The 25755-nt window shown below is 47.5% G+C and overlaps 1 protein-coding gene across 2 annotated transcripts in view; it reads left to right on the top strand.

The window, feature by feature from the left end:
* LOC110487605 (ephrin type-A receptor 7-like) overlaps positions 1-25755 on the top strand; it is a 186975-nt gene that overhangs the window by 143556 nt on the left and 17664 nt on the right. Inside the window, exons 6-10 of one of the 2 annotated variants that reach the window (XM_090228176.1) lie at positions 16987-17111; positions 19174-19399; positions 19727-19835; positions 22899-23015; positions 25230-25285. In XM_090228176.1, the coding sequence (XP_090084302.1) occupies positions 16987-17111; positions 19174-19399; positions 19727-19835; positions 22899-23015; positions 25230-25285 (633 nt within the window). The remainder of the gene's footprint in view (positions 1-16986; positions 17112-19173; positions 19400-19726; positions 19836-22898; positions 23016-25229; positions 25286-25755) is intronic. The other variant, XM_036971408.2, reaches the window with a different exon arrangement.

Raw genomic sequence — 25755 nt, 5'->3', positions numbered from 1 at the left:
TCATCTTTTCCTCGATCCTGACTAGTCTCCCAGTCCCTGCCACTGAAAAACATCCCCACAGCATGATGCTGCCACCACCATGCTTCACCGTAGGGATGGTGCCATATTTCCTCCAGACGTGACACTTGGCATTCAGGCCAAAGAGTTCAATCTTGGTTTCATCAGACCAAAGAATCTTGTTTCTCATGGTCAGAGTCCTTTAGGTGCTTTTTGACAAACTCCAAGCGGGCTCTCATGTGCCTTTTACTGAGGAGTGGCTTCCGTCTGGCCACTCAACCAAAAAGGCCTGATTGGTGGAGGGCTGCCAAGATGGTTGTCCTTCTGGAAGTTTCTCCCATTGCCACAGAGGAAATCTGGAAATCTGTCAGAGTGACCATCAGGTTCTTGGTCACCTCCCTGACCAAGGCCCTTCTCCCCCGATTGCTCAGTTTGGTCGGACAGCCAGCTCTAGGAAGAGTCTTGGTGGTTCAAAACTTCTTCAATTTAAGAATGATGGAGGCCACTGTGGTCTTGGGGACCTTCAATGCTGCAGACATTTTTTGGTACTCTTCCCCAGATCTGTGCCTCGACACAATCTTGTCTCGGAGCTCTACAGACAATTCCTTCAACCTCATGGCTTGGTTTTTGCTCTGACATGCACTGTCAACTGTGAGACCTTATATAGACAGGTGTGTGCCTTTCCAAATCATGTCAAATCAATATAATTTACCACAGGTGGACTCTGATAAAATTGTAGGAACTTCTCAAGGATGATCAATGGGACCTGGGTGCACCTGAGCTCAATTTTGAATCTCTTAGGGAAGGGTCTGAATACTTATGTAAATAAGGTATTCGTTTTTTGGCAAACATGTCTAAAAACCTGTTTTTTCGCTTTGTCATTGTGGGGTATTGTGTGTAGAATGATGAGGAGAAACAATCATTTTATCAGTTTTAGAATAAGGCTGTAGCTTAACAGAATGTGGAAAAGGTCAAGGGGTCGGAATACTTTCGGAATGCACTGTAATTATTATCCCAGCATGTGCCTTATTCCAGATGACTATTTGAGCGGTATTCGTTTTTTCAAACTGCCCCCTGTAATTCTTACTTTTTTGAGTTTTATGGAGGAAGCCTGGAGGTTATTTCAGGCGTGAAGATACTTCAACATGACGAGACGAGACGATGAAAGGCTACACTGAAACCTCGAGGTGTCTCCGTAACATTTACATTTAGGCAACGTGATCACGGTAGATGTCTTGCATTTGAGATGCAGTTGGATGGGAAAGTGAACTTGCCATTTTCCGAAAAGTTTTAAATGTAGGCCGTTCATATGAAATATGTGTGCAGAACTTTTGTTTTAAGCGTTCATGCTCAAACTGCGCGCAGCGCCCGTGAAACTCTGTAACGTCTCGGGGGAAAACACAGGGATGTCGTTTGCGCACGGGATGAGTCGGCTATTATCAGAGGATCTTGGAATTGACCAAAAAACAATCGATTATCCTGGCTGGAATTGTTCATCTATCGCCATGTAAAAAAAAATGACTGACGGGGCAGATTTGTACCAGACTAAAACGACAGATGTGGTGTTTTGTGCTCGGCCACGCAATTACATCACCTGACCTCCCCAGTAAAACGAATCCCGTCCGACTAGGGCTTATGTTTCACCTGAAATAAACTGTTCTATCATAAAGACCTATGTTGATGTTGGACCCCGATGCGTCTGTCCCCGGTGACGTCACTGATGAAATGGGCGATGGAAGCTCCTACGAAAGCTGATCATTGTGCATGTGACTAGATGGTGACAGCCGAGTAATAGATTGACTGCAGTCCCTTTTTTAGTGACAGGCCATTGTTCCTCTGTGTATCTCAAATGGCAGTGGTTCCATACCTATAGTCCTGTTACAAAGAGTACTTTCATTGAAACGACCAATTTTAGTCGGCCTTTAACCAGATCCCGAATATATTTGCATGAACTCTGACTGATCACATTTCTGTAGGCTACATGTACAATATTCTGCCCATTTGAAGGAATGTATTTTAGCCCGTTAGTCTGGAACTGCCATACGCATGTAGTTCACTCTAACAACACTCATAAACACAAACACGTCAGATCTCTTGTGTCCCCTCCCAAATACGAGGTATTGTAGCCGACAGTGCACGGAGAGCGAGTGCGCTGAGGGCTCTGCATGCAGCGCTGTACACTCGCAGACTAGTTTTTGCTGGAACCGAAAAGCCACATAAGCCCCAATCCCCCCCCCCCCCCCCCCCGGCCCCAGAGCGGTGGCCTCTCCAGTTGTTGAGCCCCCCAGTGGCATGTTTAAAGCCCTTTAGATGAGGAGGAGAGGAAGAGGAGGAGGGGGGGGGGGGATTTGACATTTTCAATATCTTCAGAGGATTTATTTGCCCCTGCTTTAGATGCACTGGTCCCTGTGGAGAGGCACGGGCACTCAGTGCCGCTCTCTGGGCGTCCTACTGAGGGAGGGGGTGAAAAGGGAGGGGGGGGGGCTAGATCACAGGAGGAGAGAGGAGGTTAGGCAGAAGGTGGAAAGGAGATGAGGGAGAACAGAGGGTTTACTTGAGTTTGTCAGGATCCCCATTAGCCACAGCACATGCAGCAGCTACTCTTCCTGGGGTCCACACAAAATACAAATACATAAAGGACAGAACGGAGAACTGTTGAATGACAACGGGGGAGGAAAGGAGAGAGAAGAAGATGGTGTAAGACGGGGAGCGAAGGACAGGCGGGATATCAGAGGGAAGGAGAGGCGGCAGGAGAGGTAGCAACCGGAAGCGTAGTCGCATTTACATTTAAAGTTTGGGCTGCAGTTGTGTTCTAGTGTGATGGGTTAATTAATTTTGGAGTGTGTGTGGGCGCAGCGCATTTGCACCTCTTCATGTGGGAGAAAGACGTCGGTTTTGTGTGTTACGTTCTCGTGAATGACTTCACCTCCTCACCCTGCAGGCAGAGAACTCCTTACTCATTTCCTGGTCATAGAATTTCAAAAAAAAATGTCTTTGTATCTCCTCTCTCTCCCTTTGATAAGTGTCTGTCTGCCTGTCTGTGTGGAACCCCTAATGAGAAGTTATGGGCTAGGTGAGGCTTCAGCGACCGCCAAAATGAATTGAGTCATCAAGTGGCTTTTTCATGGCTGATGCCCTGCCACATAAGACGCTTTGTCAGTCAGTGATGAGAATTTTAATTGATTAGCCTGGCTGGCTTATCATTGGGCTCGATGGGCACATATTTTATTATTCGCCGGTATAGTACTTTGAATTGATGTTTTTGGCCAAACCAACACACACACAGAAGACAAACGCACACACAGTCACAGGCTGTGACAAGCACGCGAAGACACAGGCACCCTTGGTTAATCAGGGGGCTCATTTTGAACAGAGGTCTCCACAGAAAAGTGTCTCTGAGCGAGAGAGGTGAAAACATGTCTTTCATCTGCATAAAAGGAGAGCAAATGTGAAGTTGTTCCCCTCAATCCCTCCTCCTCTCTCCCCTCAATCCCTCCTCCTCTCTCCTCTCAATCCCTCCTCCCCTCTCCCCTCAATCCCTTCTCTCTCCTCTCTCCTCTCAATCCCTCCTCCTCTTTCCCCTCAATCCCTCCTCCTCTCTCCTCTCAATCCCTCCTCCTCTCTCCCCTCAATCCCTCCTCCTCTCTCCTCTCAATCCCTCCTCCTCTCTCCCCTCAATCCCTCCTCCTCTCTCCCCCAAATCACTCCTCCTCTCCCCCCTCAATCCCTCCTCATCTCTCCCCCCAATCCCTCCTCTCTCCTCTCAATCCCGTCTCCTCTCTCCCCTCAATCCCTCCTCCTCTCTCCTCTCAATCCCTCCTCCTCTCTCCCCTCAAACCCTCCTCTCTCCACTCAATCCCTCATCCTCTCTTTCATTTTCTCCTCCTCACAACTGTTGAGATCTTCATTGTGCAGCTAGCTGTCAAGGGTGTGTGTGGTGTGTGGGGTGTGTGTGTGTGTGTGTCTCCGGTGGTTTGTTGATGAGCTCAACTGTCTGTGTCACCCTCCTGCTGGTCTGTCAGACACAACAGTGACAGTCCTAACAGACAGCTGCCTCTCATCACTTAGCTCACACCTACCAAGGTCTAATACAACACAGAAGGAACACACACACACACCTCCCCACTTAGCCTCCACCCCCCCCCCGTCTCCCCGTCTCCCCGTCACATTGAGGTCTACTCTGAGCATTCCCGTGTGCGCTTGTGCAGTGTGCGTTCCCAATATACAGTCAGCGTATCCATCGCGTTGTGGCTGTCTTTCTCCTACAATCAGCACTTTATTCTCTCAAACTTCACTCTGCACTCCCCGTGAACTCATCCCCTCTCTAAACATATTTTGTGTCTGTTTGCTGTGTGTGTGTGTGTGTGTGTATGGGTGTGCGTGCGTGGCATTTCCCCTGACTGTGTCCTCTGTCAGGTTGTGTTGAGCTCTCTCGTCGTCTCCTCTGCCAAACCGTGGCGGCAGGCCTGCCTGTCCCGGTATGTGTGGATGTGAGCCCCGCCACAGGCTGCCTGGCTTACAGCAGGTGTCATAATACGGGACATTTGCGAAGACGGAGAAGCACAGGAGCAGCATCGCCCTGCACACAGCTACATTAAGAGATTTGGTTACTGGAGGACTGAGCTGTTTCATTATTCAGGAGCTAGTCTGTCCAACTCACTTACTGGGAAACTGGTCTGAGACCGACACATTTGAGAATGATTTTGGAAACGTGTGTTTTGGATGAATTTGGGTGGGTGGGGGGGGGGGGTAAACTTCATGTGCCTCTCTCGTTAACTCACTTTTCTGGCACCCGTCCATCCACCCACAGGCTGACATGTTCAATCATTCTGTCACTCTCCACTGGTTCTCAGTGTACACACACATTCAAACACAGGTGCATGCAAGCACACACATAATGTGCCCACACAGTCTATAATCATGCACTTTAGATGGAAATGTATCTGTGGCATATGTCTACTCTCCACTCTCACCCACCCTCTTCCCGTACAGCAGAATCCTATCTCATACACACACACACACACACACACACACACACACACACACACAGAGGTTCATATGAATGAAAATGACCAACGATAATAGCCTCTATTTGCCGCCCAAATCCTCTGCAATATCTCCTCCTCCTTCCTCCCTCTCTTTCTTCCCCTTTCTCCTCCTTCCTTCATCCCTCTCTTTCTTCTCCTTCCTCTCTCTCTCTTTCTTCCCCTTCCTCTCTCTCTCTTTCTTCCCCTTCCTCCTCCTTCCTTCCTCCCTCTCTTTCTCCTCCTTCCTTCCCCTCTTTCTCCTCCTTCCTCCCTCTCTTTCTCCTCCTTCCTCCTTCTCTCTATTTCTTCCCCGTTCCACTCTCTCTTTCTTTCCCTTCCTCCCTCTCTTTCTCTTCCTTCCTCCCCCTCTTTCTCTTCCTTCCTCCCTCTCTTTCTCCTCCTTCCTCCTTCCTCCTTCTCTCTCTTTCTTCCCCTTCCTCTCTCTCTCTTTCTTCCCCTTCCTCCCTCTCTTTCTTCCCCTTCCTCTCTCTCTCTTTCTTCCCCTTCCTCCCTCTCTTTCTTCCCCTTCCTCTCTCTCTCTTTCTTCCCCTTCCTCCCTCTCTTTCTTCCCCTTCCTCCCTCTCTTTCTTCCCCTTCCTCCCCCTCTTTCTTCCCCTTTCTCCTCCTTCCTCCTTCTCTCTCTTTCTTCCCCTTCCTCTCTCTCTCTTTCTTCCCCTTCCTCCCTCTCTTTCTTCCCCTTCCTCTCTCTCTCTTTCTTCCCCTTCCTCCCTCTCTTTCTTCCCCTTCCTCTCTCTCTCTTTCTTCCCCTTCCTCCCTCTCTTTCTTCCCCTTCCTCCCTCTCTTTCTTCCCCTTCCTCCCCCTCTTTCTTCCCCTTTCTCCTCCTTCCTTCCTCCCTCTCTATCCTCCCCTTCCTCTCTCTCTCTTTATTCCCCTTCCTCCTCCTTCCTTCCTCCCTCTCTTTCTCCTCCTTCCTCCCTCCTTCCCTTTCTTCCCCTTCCTCTCTCTCTTTCTTCCCCTTCCTCTCTCTCTCTTTCTTCCCCTTCCTCCCTCTCTTTCTTCCCCTCCCTCTCTTTCTTCCCCTCCCTCTCTCTTTCTTCCCCTCCCTCTCTTTCTTCCCCTCCCTCTCTTTCTTCCCCTCCCTCTCTCTCTTTCTTCCCCTTCCTCTCTCTCTCTTTCTTCCCCTTCCTCCCTCTCTTTCTTCCCCTCCCTCTCTTTCTTCCCCTCCCTCTCTCTTTCTTCCCCTCCCTCTCTTTCTTCCCCTCCCACTCTTTCTTCCCCTTCCTCTCTCTCTCTTTCTTCCTCTTCCTCCCCCTCTTTCTTCCCCTTCCTCCCCCTCTTTCTTCCCCTTCCTGCCTCTCTTTCTTCCCCTTCCTCCCTCTCTTTCTTCCCCTTCCTCCCCCTCTTTCTCCTCTTTCCTCCCTCTCTCTTTTTCTTACCCTTCCTCTCCCCCTCTTTCTTCCCTTTCCTCCCCCGTCTTCCCGTTCCTCTCTCTCTCTTTCTTCCTCTTCCTCCCTCTTTTTCTTCCCCTCCCTCCCTCTCTTTCTTCTCCTTCCTCCCTCTCTCTCTTTCTTCCCCTTCCTCCCTCTCTTTCTTCCCCTCCCTCCCTCTCTTTCTTCTCTTTCCTCCCTCCCTCTCTTTCTTCTCCTTCCTCCCTCTCTCTCTTTCTTCTCTTTCCTCCCTCTCTCTCTTTCTTCCCCTTCCTCTCCCCCTCTTTCTTCCCCTTCCTCCCTCTCTTTCTTCCCTTTCCTCCCCCCGTCTTCCCCTTCCTCTCTCTCTCTCTTTCTTCCCCTTCCTCCCTCTCTTTCTTCCCCTCCCTCCCTCTCTTTCTTCTCCTTCCTCCCTCTCTCTATTTCTTCCCTTTCCTCCCCCCGTCTTCCCCTTCCTCTCTCTCTCTTTCTTCCCCTTCCTCCCCCTCTTTCTTCCCCTCCCTCCCTCTCTTTCTTCTCCTTCCTCCCGCTCTCTCTTTCTTCTCCTTCCTCCCTCTCTCTCTTTCTTCTCCTTCCTCCCTCTCTCTCTTTCTTCCCCTTCCACTCTCTCTCTTTCTTCCCCTTCCCTCTCTCTCTCTTTCTTCCCCTTCCTCTTTCTCTTTCTTCCCCTTCCTCTTTCTCTTTCTTCCCCTTCCTCTTTCTCTTTCTTCCCCTTCCTCCCTCTCTTTCTTCCCCTTCCTCCCCCTCTTTCTCCTCCTTCCTCCCTCTCTCTCTTTCTTCCCCTTCCTCTCCCCCTCTTTCTTCCCCTTCCTCCCTCTCTTTCTTCCCCTTCCTCCCCCTCTTTCTCCTCCTTCCTCCCTCTCTCTCTTTCTTCCCCTTCCTCTCCCCCTCTTTCTTCCCCTTCCTCCCTCTCTTTCTTCCCTTTCCTCCCCCCGTCTTCCCCTTCCTCTCTCTCTCTTTCTTCCCCTTCCTCCCTCTCTTTCTTCCCCTTCCTCCCCCCGTCTTCCCCTTCCTCCCTCTCTTTCTTCCCCTTCCTATTTTGGGTAGCCATAGTACCTGTGTAATTGTGAGTTTTTTTATATCTGGGCCGGCGTGGGGCCTGCAGACAGACAGAATGCTGATAGGGCAGATTACACAGGGAGCGGGGGACATCCTGCCAGATAGCGTGCCTCCGCTGGTTTGGCTGATAGACCCAGATTAAAAGTGGGGGCCATTGCCAGATAGTGAGCCCTGGGAGGGGTGATGCACAACACAACATCATTATCGCGGTCTGTCTTTGTGGCTCACACAGATTCTGATTTAAGGCAAAGGGAGAGGGCTATTTTGATTGCAGGGTCTTCTTCAGGTGTTGAATGATTTGTGTTGTGTTGGATTTAGTGAATGTCGTGACTGTCACAGAGGCATTTTAGATGTAGGGGAATTGACACACACTCTACGGGTGGATTTACACACGCGGACACACACACACACACACAATGTAGTGGCATTCAGATCGCAGAAACATTTTTTTAAATTCTACCCTCTCCCCAAAGATGTGTTACTGTCCCCCAGTATCTTAGTGTTTATAGTGGCATTGTTCTGAGCTCATTTGCCTATGCCAAGCCTCCGGGAGACATACACACAAACATATATAAACACATAGGCAGTGCCGGAGATGCATCAGGCAGGGACGGAGATGCATTTGGGCAGGGTGCCGGAGATATATCAGGCAGGGTGCCGGAGATGCATCGGGCAGGGTGCCGGAGATGCATCGGGCAGGGTGCCGGAGATACATCGGGCAGGGTGCCGGAGATACATCGGGCAGGGTGCCGGAGATGCATTGGGCAGGGTTCCGGAGATGCATCGGGCAGGGTGCCGGAAATGCATCGGGCAGGGTGCCGGAGATGCATCGGGCAGGGTGCTAGAGATGCATCGGGCAGGGTGCCGGAGATGCAGGATGCCTCTAACACTACACTCCTTTCCTCCCCAAGTCCGTTTTAACCCAGCTTGTAGATGTTTAGAGTAATGCTGTACACTGTACTTACAGCCTGTTAACTTCCCTATCATGATTGGTTGATACCCGTTGGCTTAATCACTCAAGTCTTTTTTGTGTGTACGTACACACGCGCGCTCGTGAGCGAGAGACAAGTAGAACAAAGAAATCCCTGCATGCTAAGGTGGATGTATTCACTGCAGAGGCATAAACAAGGCTGTAGGGAAGTGCAGTCCCTGGAGAAAGAGACAGGGAGGGAGGGGGAGAGGGAGAGAGGGAGAGATTGATTCATACACACTCTCCTTCTCTGTGGTGGTGCTGAGGGACTACATCTCCACTGCCTGTCTTCAGGGATTGCGAGTAGCAGCGTAGTGCACCTTCACATCAAATCATCAATTCCCATTGTATTGGTCACATACACATGGTTAGCAGATGTTATTGCGAGTGTAGCGAAATGCTTGTGCTTCTAGATCCGACAGTGCAGCAGATTCTAACAGGTAATATCTAACAATTCCACAACAAAACCTAATACACACAATCTAGTAAAGGAATGGAATGAGAATATATAAATATAAAATATATGGATGAGCAGTGACAGAGCGGCTAAGATGCAATAGATAGTAAAGAATAGATAGTGAAGAATACATTATACAGTATATACATATGAGATGAGTAATGCGAGATATGCTAACATTCTTAAGGTGGCATTATTAAAGTGACTAGTGTTCCATTTATTAAAGTGGCCAATGATTTCAAGCCTGTAGGTAGGCAGCCCCATCTCTGTGCTAGTGGTGACTGTTTAACAATCTGATGGCCTTGAGATAGAAGCTGTTTTTCAATCTCTCGGTCCCAGCTGTAATGCACCTGTACTGACCTCGCGGTCCCAGCTGTAATGCACCTGTACTGACCTTGCCTTCTGGGTGGAAGCGGGGTGAACAGGTTGTGGCTCGGGTGGTTATTGACCTTGATTATCTTTTTTGCCTTCCTGTGACATTGGATGTTGTAGGTGTCCTGCAGGGCAAGTAGTTTGCCCCCGGTAATGCGTTGTGAAGATCTCACTACCCTCTGTAGAGTCCTGCGGTTGTGGGCGGTGCAGTTGCCGTACCAGGCAGATTGTGCACCTGTAAAGTTAGTGAGGGTTTTCGGTGACAAGCCACATGCCAGCTGGTCTGCGCATGCTCCGAGGACGTGGCTAGGGATGCCGTCTGGGCCAGCAGCCTTGCGAGGGTTAACACGTTTAAATGTTTCACTCACGTTGGCCATGGAGAAGGAGAGCCCACTGTCTTTGGTAGCGGGCCGTGTCGGTGGCACTGTATTGTCCTCAAAACACGCAAAGAAGTTGTTTAATTTGTCTGGGAGAAAGACGTTGATGTCCGCAACGGGGCTGGTTTTCTTTTTGTAATCCGTGATTGTCTGTAGACCCTGCCACATATGTCTCGTGTTTGAGCCATTGATTTGTGACTCCACTTTGTCTCTATAATGACACTTTGCTTGTTTTGATTGCCTTACGGTTTATATTCGTTCATGTTTCCAGTCGCCTTGCCATGATTAAATGCGGTGGTACGTGCTTTCAGTTTTATGCAAATGCTGCCATCAATCCACAGTTTCTGGTTAGGGAAGGTGTTAATAGTCACAGTGCGTACAACATCTCCTATACACTTGCTGATAAACTCGCTTGCTAATAAACTCAGAACATATCCCAGTCCACGTGATCGAAGCAATCTTGAAGCCTGGAATCCGTTTGGTTAGACCAGCGTTGGATAGACCTAAGCACGGGCCCTTCCTGTTTAAGTTTCTGCCTATAGTAGGGAAGCAACAAGATGGAGTCATGGTCAAATTTGCCAAAAGGAGGGCGTGGGAGGGCCTTGTATGCATCGTGGAAGTTAGAGTAGCAGTGGTCGAGTGTGTTATTCGCTCATGTACTGCAATCGATATGCTGATATAATTAAGGTAGCTCTGTTTGCATAAAGTCCAGTGAAGTTTCTTGGTGGCCGTCTTGGTATCCGCTTGCGGGGGGATATACACGGCAGGGACGATAACCGAGGAGAGATCTGTTGGGAGGTAATACGGTCTGCATTTGATTGTGAGGAATTCTAGGTCAGGTGAACAAAAGGATTTGAGTTCTTGTATGTTGTTACAATTACACCATGAGTCGTTAATCGTGAAACATACACCCCTACCCTTCTTCTTACCAGAGAGATGTTTGTTCCTGTCGGCGCGATGCACTGAAAATCTGTTGGCTGTACGGACACTGACAGCATGTCCCCAGCTAGCCATGTCTCCGTGAAACAGAGTATGTTACAATCCCGGATATCTCTTTGGAAAGCAACTTTTGCCCTAATTTCGTTGACTTTGTTAACTAGGGACTAGACATTAGAGAGTAATATACTTGGAAGCGGTGGGTGGTGTGCGCGGATCCGAAGCCTCACTAGAAGACCGCTCCGGCACCCTCTGCTACGACGGCGTTGTTTTGAGTCGGCCTCTGGAATCAGCTCAAATGCCCTGGGAGGTGCAGACAAAGGATCAGCTTTGCGAAAGTCGTATTCCTAGTAGTAATGGTTGTGCTGGTAAGTTGTCGTCTCTCTGATATCCAATAGTTCTTCCTGGCTGTATGTAATAACACTTAAGGTTTTCTGGGCTAACAATATAAGAAATAATACATAAAAAATTAAATACTGCACAGTTTCCTAAGGACTTGAAGTGAAGCTGCCATCTCTATCGTCGCCATCTTATTCATGTTTGTTTGCAGCGTCAAGATGGAAGGCACGTGCAACTGTGGAACACGGAGGCCATTTTGTGCCAAATTGTATTAATTACCTGCAATAGAGCCGCCGCCACCACAACGTCTTCTTTGTTTTCACAATATAACATTTTTATACTGCAAGTTGGTTGGTTACGTGAGTATAGAATCCACGTGCAACTGTGGAGGCGGGAGCCATTTTGTGCCACTACCTACCTGTCGCATAGCTGTCTTTTTTTGTCATATTTATACTGCACCTTAGTGTACACCACCTGCGTAGACACCTGCCAGAACTGAGCCACCACACCACGTAGCTTCATTATCTTCCACACCTTGAAAAAATCTGTTAAAATGAAAGGGATTGGATCTGTTTGTCTGTCTTTCCCTCCATGTCATCTTGTGGATGCGATCTATGATGAGGCTGTTAAGGCTGTGGTGTTGCTCATCTGTCTGGCTAGCCATGGGGTTCGGGCCTTGATTACAGTGGAACCCTGAAGGCCATAACCTCAGTCTATTGCCTGTGGAAATGAGGCTTGGTCTGCCGCAGCCAATTCGGTCTCCTGTCAGCATCCATCTCCCTTTCAGACACACACACACACACACACACACACACACACACACACACACACTCTCCTCTCAGCATCAATTTCCTTTCATTCAAACAGGGTCAACCCCATGGACACACACCAGCTGCTTTCAGACTGGACGGGAAACTAGATATTAGAGTGCGTTTGTGTTTAGGTGTGTGTGGGGGGGGTCAGTGTGTGTGTGCCGGTGCAAGATGGAATGTGTGCGTCATTTTGTGTGTTTGGGATGTGCATTACTACGTTGGTCTATAGAACTACACCCCTGTCCTTTCCAAGTGTGTGTTTTCTTCACACTCTATATTTCTGTTTTTGCAACTACACTACCAGGGTGTGTAGTGTATTAATGTTCTCCCTTGGAGTGTGTTAGTGGTTTAATGTCCACCCTCAGAGTGTGTTAATGGTTTAATGTCCACCCTCGGAGTGTGTTAGTGGTTTAATGTCCACCCTTGGAGTGTGTTAGTGGTTTAATGTCCACCCTCGGAGTGTGTTAGTGGTTTAATGTTCTCCCTTGGAGTGTGTTAGTGGTTTAATGTCCACCCTCAGAGAGTCTTAGTGGTTTAATGTCCACCCTTGGAGAGTCTTAGTGGTTTAATGTCCACCCTTGGAGTGTGTTAGTGGTTTAATGTCAACCCTTGGAGAGTCTTAGTGGTTTAATATCAGCCCTTGGAGTGTGTTAGTGGTTTAATGTCCACCCTCGGAGTGTGTTAGTGGTTTAATGTTCTCCCTTGGAGTGTGTTAGTGGTTTAATGTCCACCCTCAGAGAGTCTTAGTGGTTTAATGTCAGCCCTTGGAGTGTGTTAGTGGTTTAATGTCCACCCTTGGAGAGTCTTAGTGGTTTAATGTCCACCCTTGGAGTGTGTTAGTGGTTTAATGTCCACCCTTGGAGAGTCTTAGTGGTTTAATGTCCACTCTTGGAGTGTGTTAGTGGTTTAATGTCCACGCTTGGAGAGTCTTAGTGGTTTAATGTCCACCCTTGGAGTGTGTTAGTGGTTTAATATCAGCCCTTGGAGTGTGTTAGTGGTTTAATGTCCACCCTTGGAGAGTCTTAGTGGTTTAATGTCCACTCTTGGAGTGTGTTAGTGGTTTAATGTCCACGCTTGGAGAGTCTTAGTGGTTTAATGTCCACCCTTGGAGTGTGTTAGTGGTTTAATGTCCACCCTTGGAGAGTCTCAGTGGTTTAATGTCAGCCATTGGAGTGTGTTAGTGGTTTAATGTCCACCCTTGGAGTGTGTTAGTGGTTTAATGTCCACCCTTGGAGAGTCTTAGTGGTTTAATGTCCACTCTTGGAGTGTGTTAGTGGTTTAATGTCCACCCTTGGAGAGTCTTAGTGGTTTAATGTCCACCCTTGGAGTGTGTTAGTGGTTTAATGTCCACCCTTGGAGTGTGTTAGTGGTTTAATGTCCACCCTTGGAGAGTCTTAGTGGTTTAATGTCCACCCTTGGAGTGTGTTAGTGGTTTAATGTCCAACCTTGGAGTGTGTTAGTGGTTTAATGTCTACCCTTGGAGTGTGTTAGTGGTTTAATGTCCACCCTCAGAGAGTCTTAGTGGTTTAATGTCCACCCTTGGAGAGTCTTAGTGGTTTAATGTCCACCCTTGGAGTGTGTTAGTGGTTTAATGTCCACCCTTGGAGAGTCTTAGTGGTTTAATATCAGCCCTTGGAGTGTGTTAGTGGTTTAATGTCCACCCTCGGAGTGTGTTAGTGGTTTAATGTTCTCCCTTGGAGTGTGTTAGTGGTTTAATGTCCACCCTCAGAGAGTCTTAGTGGTTTAATGTCAGCCCTTGGAGTGTGTTAGTGGTTTAATGTCCACCCTTGGAGAGTCTTAGTGGTTTAATGTCCACCCTTGGAGTGTGTTAGTGGTTTAATGTCCACCCTTGGAGAGTCTTAGTGGTTTAATGTCCACTCTTGGAGTGTGTTAGTGGTTTAATGTCCACGCTTGGAGAGTCTTAGTGGTTTAATGTCCACCCTTGGAGTGTGTTAGTGGTTTAATATCAGCCCTTGGAGTGTGTTAGTGGTTTAATGTCCACCCTTGGAGAGTCTTAGTGGTTTAATGTCCACTCTTGGAGTGTGTTAGTGGTTTAATGTCCACGCTTGGAGAGTCTTAGTGGTTTAATGTCCACCCTTGGAGTGTGTTAGTGGTTTAATGTCCACCCTTGGAGAGTCTCAGTGGTTTAATGTCAGCCATTGGAGTGTGTTAGTGGTTTAATGTCCACCCTTGGAGTGTGTTAGTGGTTTAATGTCCACCCTTGGAGAGTCTTAGTGGTTTAATGTCCACTCTTGGAGTGTGTTAGTGGTTTAATGTCCACCCTTGGAGAGTCTTAGTGGTTTAATGTCCACCCTTGGAGTGTGTTAGTGGTTTAATGTCCACCCTTGGAGAGTCTCAGTGGTTTAATGTCAGCCATTGGAGTGTGTTAGTGGTTTAATGTCCACCCTTGGAGTGTGTTAGTGGTTTAATGTCCACCCTTGGAGAGTCTTAGTGGTTTAATGTCCACCCTTGGAGTGTGTTAGTGGTTTAATGTCCAACCTTGGAGTGTGTTAGTGGTTTAATGTCTACCCTTGGAGTGTGTTAGTGGTTTAATGTCCACCCTTGGAGTGTGTTAGTGGTTTAATGTCCACCCTCGGAGTGTGTTAGTGGTTTAACGTCCACCCTCGAAGTGTGTTAGTGGTTAATGTTCTCCCTCGGAGTGTGTTAGTGGTTTAACGTCCACCCTCGAAGTGTGTTAGTAGTTAATGTTCTCCCTTGGTGTGTGTTAGTGGTTTAATGTCCACCCTCGGAGTGTGTTAGTGGTTTAATGTCCACCCTCGAAGTGTGTTAGTGGTTAATGTTCTCCCTTGGTGTGTGTTAGTGGTTTAATGTCCACCCTCGGAGTGTGTTAGTGGTTTAATGTCCACCCTCGAAGTGTGTTAGTGGTTAATGTTCTCCCTTGGTGTGTGTTAGTGTTTTAATGTTCTCCCTCTGAGTGTGTTAGTGTTTTAATGTTCTCCAACCAGTACTACCGCCGCGTTTGGGTATGTGTCCGCAGCTATGATTCTTTCAGATGGAGTTACGCTGTGAGCCCGACCTCATGTGAGCCAGAGGTTTTAAGCAGTCAGTCTCCATGCATAATTCATCACAAAAGAACAGCAAACAATAGCTGAGCGTTTTAGAAGGCAGAGCAAGTTGACAGTGTGTTCTTGGTGTATCTAATACAGCACTTACTGCTTAAAGTAGTGCCTCTCCCTCTTTCTCTCTCTTCCCTGGTGCTATTGGTCTGTTTGTCCATTTGCCTGTTCGTGCCCGTCTCGGTCTGTGTGCCTGCTTATCTGTGTGTGTGTCTCACCATATCATGTATGCCGGTGTGTATATGTTTGTTTGCAATACAGTATACACTGAGTGTACAAAACATTAGGAACACCTGAGCTTGCCATGACAGACCGACCAGGTGAATCCTGGTGAAAGCTGTGATCCCGTATTGGTGTCACTTGTTAAAGCCACTTCAATCGGTGTGGATGAAGAGGAGGAGACGTGTTGAAAATTATTTTTAAGCCTTGAGACGATTGAGACTTGGATTGTGTATGTGTGCCATTCAGAGGGTGAATTGGTGAGACAAAACATGTAAGTGCCTTTGAACAGGGTATGGTATTGGTGTATCAAGAATGGTCCACCACCCAAAGGACATCCAGCCAACTTGACACAACTGTGGCAAGCATTGGAGTCAACATGGGCCAGCATCCCTGTGGAACGCTTTTGACACCTTGTCGAGTCCATGCCCCAATGAATGAATTGAGGCTGTTCTGAAGGCTCAAAGGGATACAACTCAATATTAGAAATGTTTTGTAGACTCTGTGTATATGTTCCTGTGTCTAAAGTTATTTACGTTCAGGTAATCTGTTAAATTATTGTACTGTAATCTGTTGAGGCACTTCTGGGTAGAGACGGCTGCCTTTTACTGAGATGAGAGTAGGTGGAGATGGATACACACATGCGTAAACACGACAATGTATGCTTGCACACACTGTAGAAATACACAAAACACACATGGCAATGCACTCCGATGATTTCTATCCGATGGTTTTCTGTCTTTTACCAGTCCATTTCACTCTTATTGTCTCATGATTGAGTTACTGCCCGTAGTTGTAATTGAACAGGCTGTGTGCAGCCCTCGTTAGCTGCCCGTAAGACACAGACCGATATCAATCAGGTATTCTTCTTTTGTTTCTAAAGAGAGATCAACTTAAAGAAGGGAGGGATACTCAGAAAGACCAGGTCGGCCCTGGCTGTGATCCTCACTTCAGTACGGGTCCTACAGAAAAGGGAGTCTAAGGGGCACGGTCACATGACTTTGGAGCGGATGTGCGACGAACAGGTGTCCACATACTTCTGGTCATGTCGTGTATTGGTTTGATAGAAAGCCATTGTGTTTGTGAGGGGGAAAGGTGACGATCTCGGAAAGATAATAGAAGTGTAATAAGGAATGAGGACAGAAATTCAGACTTGTAAGAATTGACATGGATCTACATGGGAGAGAGTGAAAGAAAGAGATTTGCAAGTATTACCTCGTTAATGACTCCTTAATTATAGCTAGCAAAATATTGATTGTGGTAATGAAATAAGGCTTCAACCATAATGGTCTTTGACTGACAATGAGCAGCACGTTTTAAGGTTTAATTTGACCTTTATTTAACTAGACAAGTCAGATAAGAACAAATTCTTATTTACAATGGCGGCCTACCCCGGCCAAACCCAGACGACGCTGGGCCAATTGTGCGCCGCCCTACGGGACTCCCAATCACGGCCGGATGTGAAACAGCCTGGCTTCGAACCAGGGACTGTAGTGACGCCTCTTGCACTGAGATGCAGTTACTTTACCTCGTTAATGACGCCTTAATTATAGCTTGCCGAGTGGGCGGAGCTTTCAGCTCATCTGCGGTAACAAGGGACGTTTTCCTGCTCACTTCAGGTCATGTGGTAAAGTATTTCTCATAGAATGTGGAAAGGTATTTTTGCAGTCTTTACGTTCAGTGTTCCAACAGTACATGTACTGGATATTATTGAGTCAGAAGCAAGGGTTCTGAGGGCAGAGTCTCAGAGGGAGATAACATCTCCACCCACCCTCCAGCCATCAATAAATACAAAGATGTATCTTCGTCCAGATCTGTATGGAGACCCACTCCACTCACTGCTAACATCATAACCCTTTTATGACTTCAATGAAGTTGTCCCAGACAGAACTTTGACAAATGCATTTCATTATTTATTTTCTTGTCTCCCTTTCACCTTCTCTTTTTCTCACTAGCGCCCTCTCTTGTGAGTGAGTTTCGTGCGGAGAAGATTGAGCAGCGCAGCCTCACCCTGGTGTGGAGGGAACCTAGCTACCCCAACAGCAGCCGCACCGAGTACGAGATCAAGTACTACGAAAAGGTAACGCCGTCACCTCCGTCATATACGGTCACATTTCAACTGTCGTCATATTTGGTCAACTCCGACACTTGGAAAAACTCCATCGCCTTAGATTTTATCTCAAATCCGCTCTTTCGCGCAACGGCTCTTTCATGCAACGGCTCTTTCATGCGTTCACCCTACTCCACTCCGTCGCACTCCCTCTCAATTAAACTCGGTCACACTCTCAACTCGTCTCTTGGCCCTCTCCTTCTTTTAAGCCGTTTCTCTTTCCGTTACATTATTTTGCCCCCGCATTATCTCCCTCCATCACATCCCACTCTCGGGAGCACCATCCATCTCTCAAATCCACCATGTCCACTATTAATGGTCTCTCCACAGGGACTCTCATTGCGTCTGTCAGTCTATCTCGGTGTGCACTTTTCACTCTTCTCTTCTCTCCACACGTACGACAGCGTTAAAGAGCACGCACCTCCAAATCCTAATTTACCGCACGATGACGAGCAAACAGGGGCGCGCGCGCACACACTCGCACGCGTTCTAAGACATGCATGCAAGTCATGGGTGCTTTGGCTACCTTAAAGCTTCATGATGGTGATTGGCTAGTTCTCTCCATATACACTATGTTGCTTTGACGCTGACGGTTTATGCGCGTCACATCACTGCCACGCGTTAACCTTTAGAATCAAAGCCATTTTAAATCACGCAAGTCTGCTTTAAAATAGAGCCTATGTAAAAAATAAATAAAAAATTAATACAAAAATATATATACACACACACACACACACACACACACACACACACACACAGAGTACCAGTCAAAAGTTTGGACACCTACTCATTCAAGGGTTTTTCTTTATTCTTTACTATGTTCTACATTGAAGAATAATAATGAAGACATCAAAACACGTATGAACCCTGTAGTAACCAAAAAAAAAATAAAAAATCGAGATATATTTTTAGATTCTTCAAATAGTCACCCTTTGCCTTGATGACAGCTTTGCACACTCTTAGCATTCTCTCAGCCAACTTCACCTGGAATGCTTTTCCAACAGTCTTGAAGGAGTTCCCACATATGTCTTGAAGTCTTGAAGGAGTTCCCACACATCTCAATTGGCTTGAGGTCAGGTGTTTGTGGAGGCCAGGTCATCTGATGCAACATCTCTCCTTTTTGGTCAAATAGCCCTTACGCAGCCTGGAGGTGTGTTGGGTCATTGTCCTGTTGAAAAACAAATGATAGTCCCACTAAGCACAAACCATATGGTATGGCGTATCGCTGCAGAATGCTGTGGTAGCTATGCTGGTTAAGTGTGCCTTGAATTCCAAATAAATCACTGACAGTGTCATCAGCAAAGCACCATCACACCCCCTCCTTGCTTCACGGTGGGAACTACACATGCAGAGATCATCCGTTCACATACAGTCCACAAAGACACGGTGGTTGGAACCAAAAATATAACATTTGGACTCATCAGACCAAAGGACAGATTTCCACTTGTCTAATGTCCATTGCTCGTGTTTCTTGGCCCAAGCAAGTCTCTTCTTATTATTGGTGTCCTTTAGTAGTTGTTTCTTTGTCTTCACTATTTTTCTACATTGTAGGTAATAGTAAAAATAAAGAAACCGCCTGGAATGAGTAAGTGTGTCCACACTTTTGTCTGGTACTGTAGATGTTTTATTGTCCCATACACCGGATAGGTGCAGTGAAATGTGTTGTTTAACAGGGTCAGTGCCTTGCTCAAGGGCACTGGCCCAATGCTCTCTGAGTGATCTTATGGCATGTATAGACCCCACTCATGATCATCAAAGAGGAAAAGTTCATTGCTAAAATCTAATCGTGTATGCCATTTTATCCGAAGCGACTTAGTCATGCGTGCGTGCATACATTTTACGGACATGCTAGGCCTGGGAATCTAACCCACTGTCCTGGCTTTGCGAGCGCCTTGCTCTACCCACTGAGCTCCAAATGACAATGTAACAAAATGTTTGTTTTTTTAAGTGTCTTGAAACAGAGCGTACACCCACTTGGTGCTTTCGTAGTTCCAACGTTCCTTCCTGCCACTCTCTCTCCTTCCTCATTCAGGAACAGAAGGACAAGAGCTACTCAACGGTCAAGACGGCCGCCACCCGCATCAGCGTCAACAACCTCAAGGCCGGCACCACCTACGTCTTCCTCATCCGCCCCTTCTCCACCCCGGCCCCCTCCTCCTCCCTCCTCTCCGCCTCTTCCTCCTCCTCTTCCTCCTCCCCCTCTCCCATCGACTACGGAGGCTACAGCGCTCCCCTGGAGCTGCAGACGCTTGGTGAATGTGAGTATGGCCATTCCTCGCTCCTTTTCCTCGACTATCTTGTTCCAACACCGCGAGGCAGCTTAGGATATGGTCGTGGCGGCGTCCGGCCAGCCCACACAATGATGGCCTCGTGTTTGCTAAAGACTGAGGTGTGTGTGTGGAGGGGCTCCGGGATTTTGAAATCAAGCCGTGAAATGGCTCTTCTTTTTGCTCTGTGATAGAGTGTCCCTTTATTGTCATCTGTTTGTGTGTGTGTGTGTGTGTGTGTGTGTGTGTGTGTGTATGTGTGTGTGTGTATTCTCCCATGTGCCTGCTCTTAAACAATATGTCCGTTCCAATCCACAGTGGCGCTGGCGTCCAGTGAGCAGAACCCAGTAATCATCATCGTGGTGGTGTCTGTGGCCGCCCTCATCATGCTGCTCTCTATGGGAGTGGGCCTGCTCCTCTGGAGAAGGTACACACACACACACACACACACACACACACACTCATACAGATACACACACACACACACACTCATACCGATACACACACACTCATACAGATATGCACAACGTGCACACACACACACTCATACTGATATACACAACGTGCACACACACACACACACACACACACACACACACACACACATACAAACAATCTGAAGAAAGTACACGCACACACAACACACACCGTACAAATGCACTCGTACTAGTAAACACAACATGCACGTACACACACAAACAATTACATCTGAAGAAGGTACACACACACACACACACATAATATGCACACACACACACACACACTTCTAAACACACACTCAGTCACTGCTCATGCCACTCCATCATAATCCTGATTACAATAATCCAATGGCGAGAAGCACTCTGCCTCAAAGCATGTAATCACATTGAGAAGAGCTGTAATGCATGCTCAATCAGCTGTGTTCAGAGCCAATGTAATATAGAGCATTAACAAGCGACATTAGACGGTCTATTGTCAATGCTGGGGTAGCCATGCTAAACGGTTGCATCGTTAAACTCGGGACATTTTCATGATTTCAATTTGACCTATCCTCTTAGGGTAACGTACGGTATACAGCTAAGTCATTTCAATAGAATTTGGCTTGCGCTCTTACTTTGTAACTCGTCGTTTTCTATACAATTATTTACAGTTGTCATGCACAATTGAGGACTTTGGTTACCAATGTAGTAACTACATGACATATGGGCAACTCCATAAGGTCATTGTGTCTCAGGCACACACACGTGACTTTTATTCAGGTCGGTGGAGCCATGGAAAGTGGTTTTCTGCTTGGCGTTCCATCTCTGTGCACTTTCACATCTGTTCAGGTCTATTGAAAAGAAGAAGAAGAAGACAACTCACACGACCACACACACTCCCCCGCACCCTCACACACGTGCCCCGGCGTGTTGGCATGCAGAACCACACTCCCACGCAGTCGCACACAATTACACACGGCCGCAATCAGATGTGACCCATTTGGTTAACTCTCTTATACAGAGCCATTCACAGTCGGTGTGTTTAACATGTCGCCTGAACCTTCACAAAATGTTAGTCTTCTCAGTAAGATAGGAACACGTGATGTGTACACACACACACACACACACACACCCACAGCAGATCTATCACCCTGATCACCCTGATCTGATAGCATTGCTCCTTTCAGACAGTATATTTGTGTTCGAGGAACCGTCTATTTCCTTCTATTTGTCTCCTGCTCCACATGGATCTGGGAGATGGAAATGGATAAGATGGAGGGAGTGTGAAATGTCTCCCGTTCCTTCATTCACGCCAACACCATACGTTGAGGAGGAACTGTCAATCGGGCGCGCGCTTATTTCGCGTACCCATGAGCGCGCGCACACACACACACATAATATGCACACACACACACACACTTCTAAACACACACTCAGTCACTGCTCATGCCACTCCATCATAATCATCATAATCATATGTTGCACCTCGCGGGCGCAATCCCGCCCTCACACCGCCGTGCTTAATGAATCCTTTACACGCTCACCTAGACACGTACGGTACTTTATGGACGCGTGCCCACAGACACGTTTCAAGGACGCAATCCTGCGGACACGACGCCCTGTCCCGAATCCCTACCGGCGTGAACCGATTGTCCTTCATTGAGAATGGATCTATTATCTAACTGTTCATCCAGAACGCTCGCATCATTCGTCAGTCTATGAGAATATGGTTATCAGCCGTCTCTTTATGTCTCGACCACAGGCAAAGACAAATGGGTTGATACCTCAATTACCATGCTTCCTCGTTGGCAAATATGGCTGACCCCCCGACATCCCCGCGGGGCAACAGTTACAGATGACCTGCTCACTGAGACGTGTGCGCACACACACACACACACACACACACACACTCTGTCTGTCCACATAGATTATGTCCAATTGAATGAAATGGCCCTGTCAAATCAAGCGGTTTTAAATTGTTTGGAGTCGGCTAGATGTTTTGCCTAGGGGTCATATGGTGTATACATGAATATCCTCCATCACTCCTTCAAACACTCCCTCCTCCCCCTTCCTCTTAGAGACGAGTTATGGATACATTACTGGAACACACACACACACACACACACACACACACACACACATATATATATATAGTGGAGATTTTGTCATAGTCATGCACACACCGACACGTGCAGTTATTGCCATACTGCATATAAAAACGGATAGTTTCCTACTTTAATTTAGATAAGCATGAACAGACCGATGCATCACACACACACAGTGCGTTCTTGCTTGACAGAGTTTGATAGTGCCAAGGTTTCAGGGCAGCGGCAGCAGCCCCTAATCTCTCCAGGAAGCTCAGGCTTGGCTGGTCAGAGCACTGATTGTTTACCCTCTGCTGCCTCCGGACAGACACCGTTGGTCACACGGTCAGTTGAAAGGTTGGATCGAGGGAGAAAAAGAAAAAGTAGTATGGAAGGGAAGAAAGAACGATCAGCATAAGTGGAAGGCCCGTGACACAATCTCATACACAAGGGGTGTATGAGACGGAAGGAAGGAAAATAATCCCTTGTCTCGCTTGCTGCACGCCTGGTACACACCAGTGCACCACTACCACTATTTCCTCTTTTTGTTTTGCTCACTTCCTCCTTGCACACCTGACCAATAGTGCCCTATGTCCCTCACTCCCTCAGCTTGGCTCCCCCCTTTCCCTTTTTATGTCAGTACCTGTGAGGCTCTCTATGCTCTTCACAAGGTCAATCCCAGTACTCCCAGAATTTCCCACATGTTGGCAGACTACATGGCAGTCTAATGTGCTACTCACTGGAAGAGATGAGGTATTTTTGCCAATTAAATCTCAAGCCTAGTTTGCCAAACTCTTCGCTGTATCTCGGCTCTGGGTGAAAGCACCGTGCATACCTTCTGGTTTACTTCCAGCCTGTCCTATTACATCATTTGCACCTGTCCTGTAGCCAATGAGGAGAGAGGATGTGACTTAGCCCTGCCCCCTCCCCTTCTTCTCTTCTACCCAGCAGTCTCTCGCCCAGCTCCTCCAACATAGCTCCTACTAGCGTGGTGCTGCTCTCCACCTCCTTCTCCACTCTTCCTCCTCCTCCTCTTTCTCCCTACTGTCAGCTGTCAACCCCCAGGTACAGGCATGTCTGCACTCCTCCCCCGCTCCTCCCTCCTTCCTGTCATCCCTTTGTTTGGACCATTCCTCCTCTCTTTCACCCTCATTCTTTTCCTGCCTGACCCAGTCCCCCCCTCCCCCAGCCCCAGTCTAGACAAAGAGAGGATGACACAATGAAGCTGCCCCCTCCTCTCCTGGAGTGTGTACTTTAAGGTGTTGATGTGTATTGTCTCGGCATTGACTCCCTGTCAGCATCGAGGTTAAATAATCAAATAAAAAGGACCTTGGGCCTGGTTCCATTCGGACCCCTTCCCATTTGGTGTTCCCAGGTGGAAATGTATACACTACAGTGGAGGCTCCACTTGAAATGTTGGAGGGCTAGGTGGAGCTTACACCTGTCTGGGAGAGCTGCAGGTGTCGGGTCACAAATGGAAGCAGGCCGTTGTATGCCTTTTGCTCTCTTGCCCTATCTCTCTCTGCATGTGTCTGCTGGTTGATCCTGACAGATTGGCCCTATAGGCTTGCCTTATTTTCCCCACTCCTCTCTCTCTGGCCCTGCTGGTTAAGAGTCTGTATGTGTCAGGTGTCGTCCCCCCCCCCCCCCCCCCCTCACACCACCACCACCAAACCGGTCTTTCCCATCACACCGTGTGCATGCACTGGTGATACGGCTTGACGTGCGTATTAACACATTTGAACAAGGACGCTCACACAGACCAGGCATGCACACACACGTGGACAGACACACACATTAACAAGCACACACACACGGCAGACAGCCAGACCACACTTACACGGACATGCCATCACACACTACAGACATATTGTACACACGAATGCACAGTTGCGAGCACACAAAAACAACGACGTGCATTCACAGACTCGTGTATATTGCACACCACAGGCGGCTGGTGGCACCTTAAATGGGGAGGACGGGCTCGTAGTAATGGCTGGAACGGAATAAATGCAATGGTATTAAACACATGGTTTCAATGTGTTGGACACCATTCCATTTACTCTGTTCAAGGCATTATTATGAGACGTCCCTCCCTTCACCAGCCTCCTGTGTTTATTATATATGTATGCACATATTTAGCCTTTAGCTCTGCCTGGCCCCGGTGTCTTTCTTTTGTGTCAAACTGGTGGTGAATTATGGACCACTCAGTCTCTGAATGCTTCCCTTCGACTCGAACTGTAACTTCAATCAAAGGCCTCTGTCCTCATCTTAATCCCTTATTATGCCTGCGTGCACGGTGGCCAATCAGAATGCTTGGCTCTGGCTGTCCCCATTCAGTTCTTAATGTCTCACTCTGGTGGTCTTAACCCTCCTGTTGTGCTCGTTTCATGTTAGTTCATTCTGTGTTCCCGGTCCAAAATGACCGCCCCGTTATAACTGATTATAGATCCATAATAATACATATATTATCACCTAATGTGTTAGATCTTTGTATCAACTTAAGTTCTTGTGAACATTACAAGTTTTGAACTTCTATTGGCTCTGTATGTCCTGTAGGCCTCATTGACCTGAACTCATACAACTTGTTTTTGAGTAAAAACATTTTTTTTAAAAGCATAATGTATGGATTATTTGAACTATAACAAATACTCAGATGAAACATGTTATGCTATTTATCACAGACTACTTCAATGTCAGTTTCCTGACCTCTCTCTCTCTCCTCACCAGTGTCATGATCAAAGATACGATCAAGAGCCTCACATGCAGTATATCGTTTGGTCATTGTGCTGCCACAGAATGAATTGTGAGCAAGGCCTCAAAAAGCTTGATATACCAGAGCTGCGAGAAAAGTTCTATATATTATTGAAACAATGTTGAGATTGTTTGTGAGAATTCCAACAGGTGTGGTTCCCGTGGGGGAAAGATTCTATTGGGGAAAGGTTCCCGTGGGGGAAAGTGTGTATTTATGCAGTGTGTGCCTGTGGAAATGTGCAAACTATGAGTGTTTGCCCATGTGTGTCCACTCAAACAAAGCAGGTTTGATTTCCACAGTAAGATGCCCAGTTTCAAAAGTGAGTTTTGTCCATCCAGTTCCACTGAGCAACAGGGGGGGGGGGGGGGGGGGGGGGGCGCTCTACCATTGATCCAAGTTCCAATTCACTGATGTCCAGAAACCTATTCTCATTTCCAAGAGGGATTGAAGACTTGTATCCATCGATTTCTGCAACGTTAGTGATGTTTTACGTCTGTGTGGCTTTGTTTGCTCCCTCCCCGCAGACAATGTGGATACAGCAAGGCCAGTCAAGAGGGAGACGAAGAGCTCTACTTCCAATGTGAGTAACTGTGGCGACACACTCTCCCTCTCTGTGTGTGTGTGTGTGTTGAGTCTGCACTCTATGGATGGAGGAGGAGTCTGCTAGTGTGCTGTTGCCTGCATGCATGTGACCGAGAGAGATTACTTGTGAGGTATTAACTTGTGCGTGGCCATTAAGGCTTCATTCCGCGGGTGTGTTTAGGCTGCACTGAACACACCGCTCCAGTCCATTAGACGGTGTGTGAGGCGGGATGTGATGGAGAGAGATGGAAATAAATAGAGATGAGGGAGGGAGGAGGATGAGAGGGGGAATGAGGAGAAGGGAATTGATAGATGGAACAAAGGCAACGAGGGAGGAGTAAGAAGACAGAGAGTGGGGGCCCGTCAGATGATTTGCTGTCCCCCGAGAAGGAAGGGTTTGAATGTTTGTCGCAAACTTTTAGAGTTGCCCGTGTCTCTGTTTTTCCACCTATTTGAAGGGCTTTGTTT

Source organism: Oncorhynchus mykiss, chromosome 30, assembly GCF_057628025.1.
Source record: "Oncorhynchus mykiss isolate SJ-2025 chromosome 30, ASM5762802v1, whole genome shotgun sequence".
NCBI lineage: Eukaryota > Metazoa > Chordata > Actinopteri > Salmoniformes > Salmonidae > Oncorhynchus > Oncorhynchus mykiss.
Note: the sequence above shows the minus strand (reverse complement) of the source record. Positions and strands in the feature narration are given on the sequence as shown.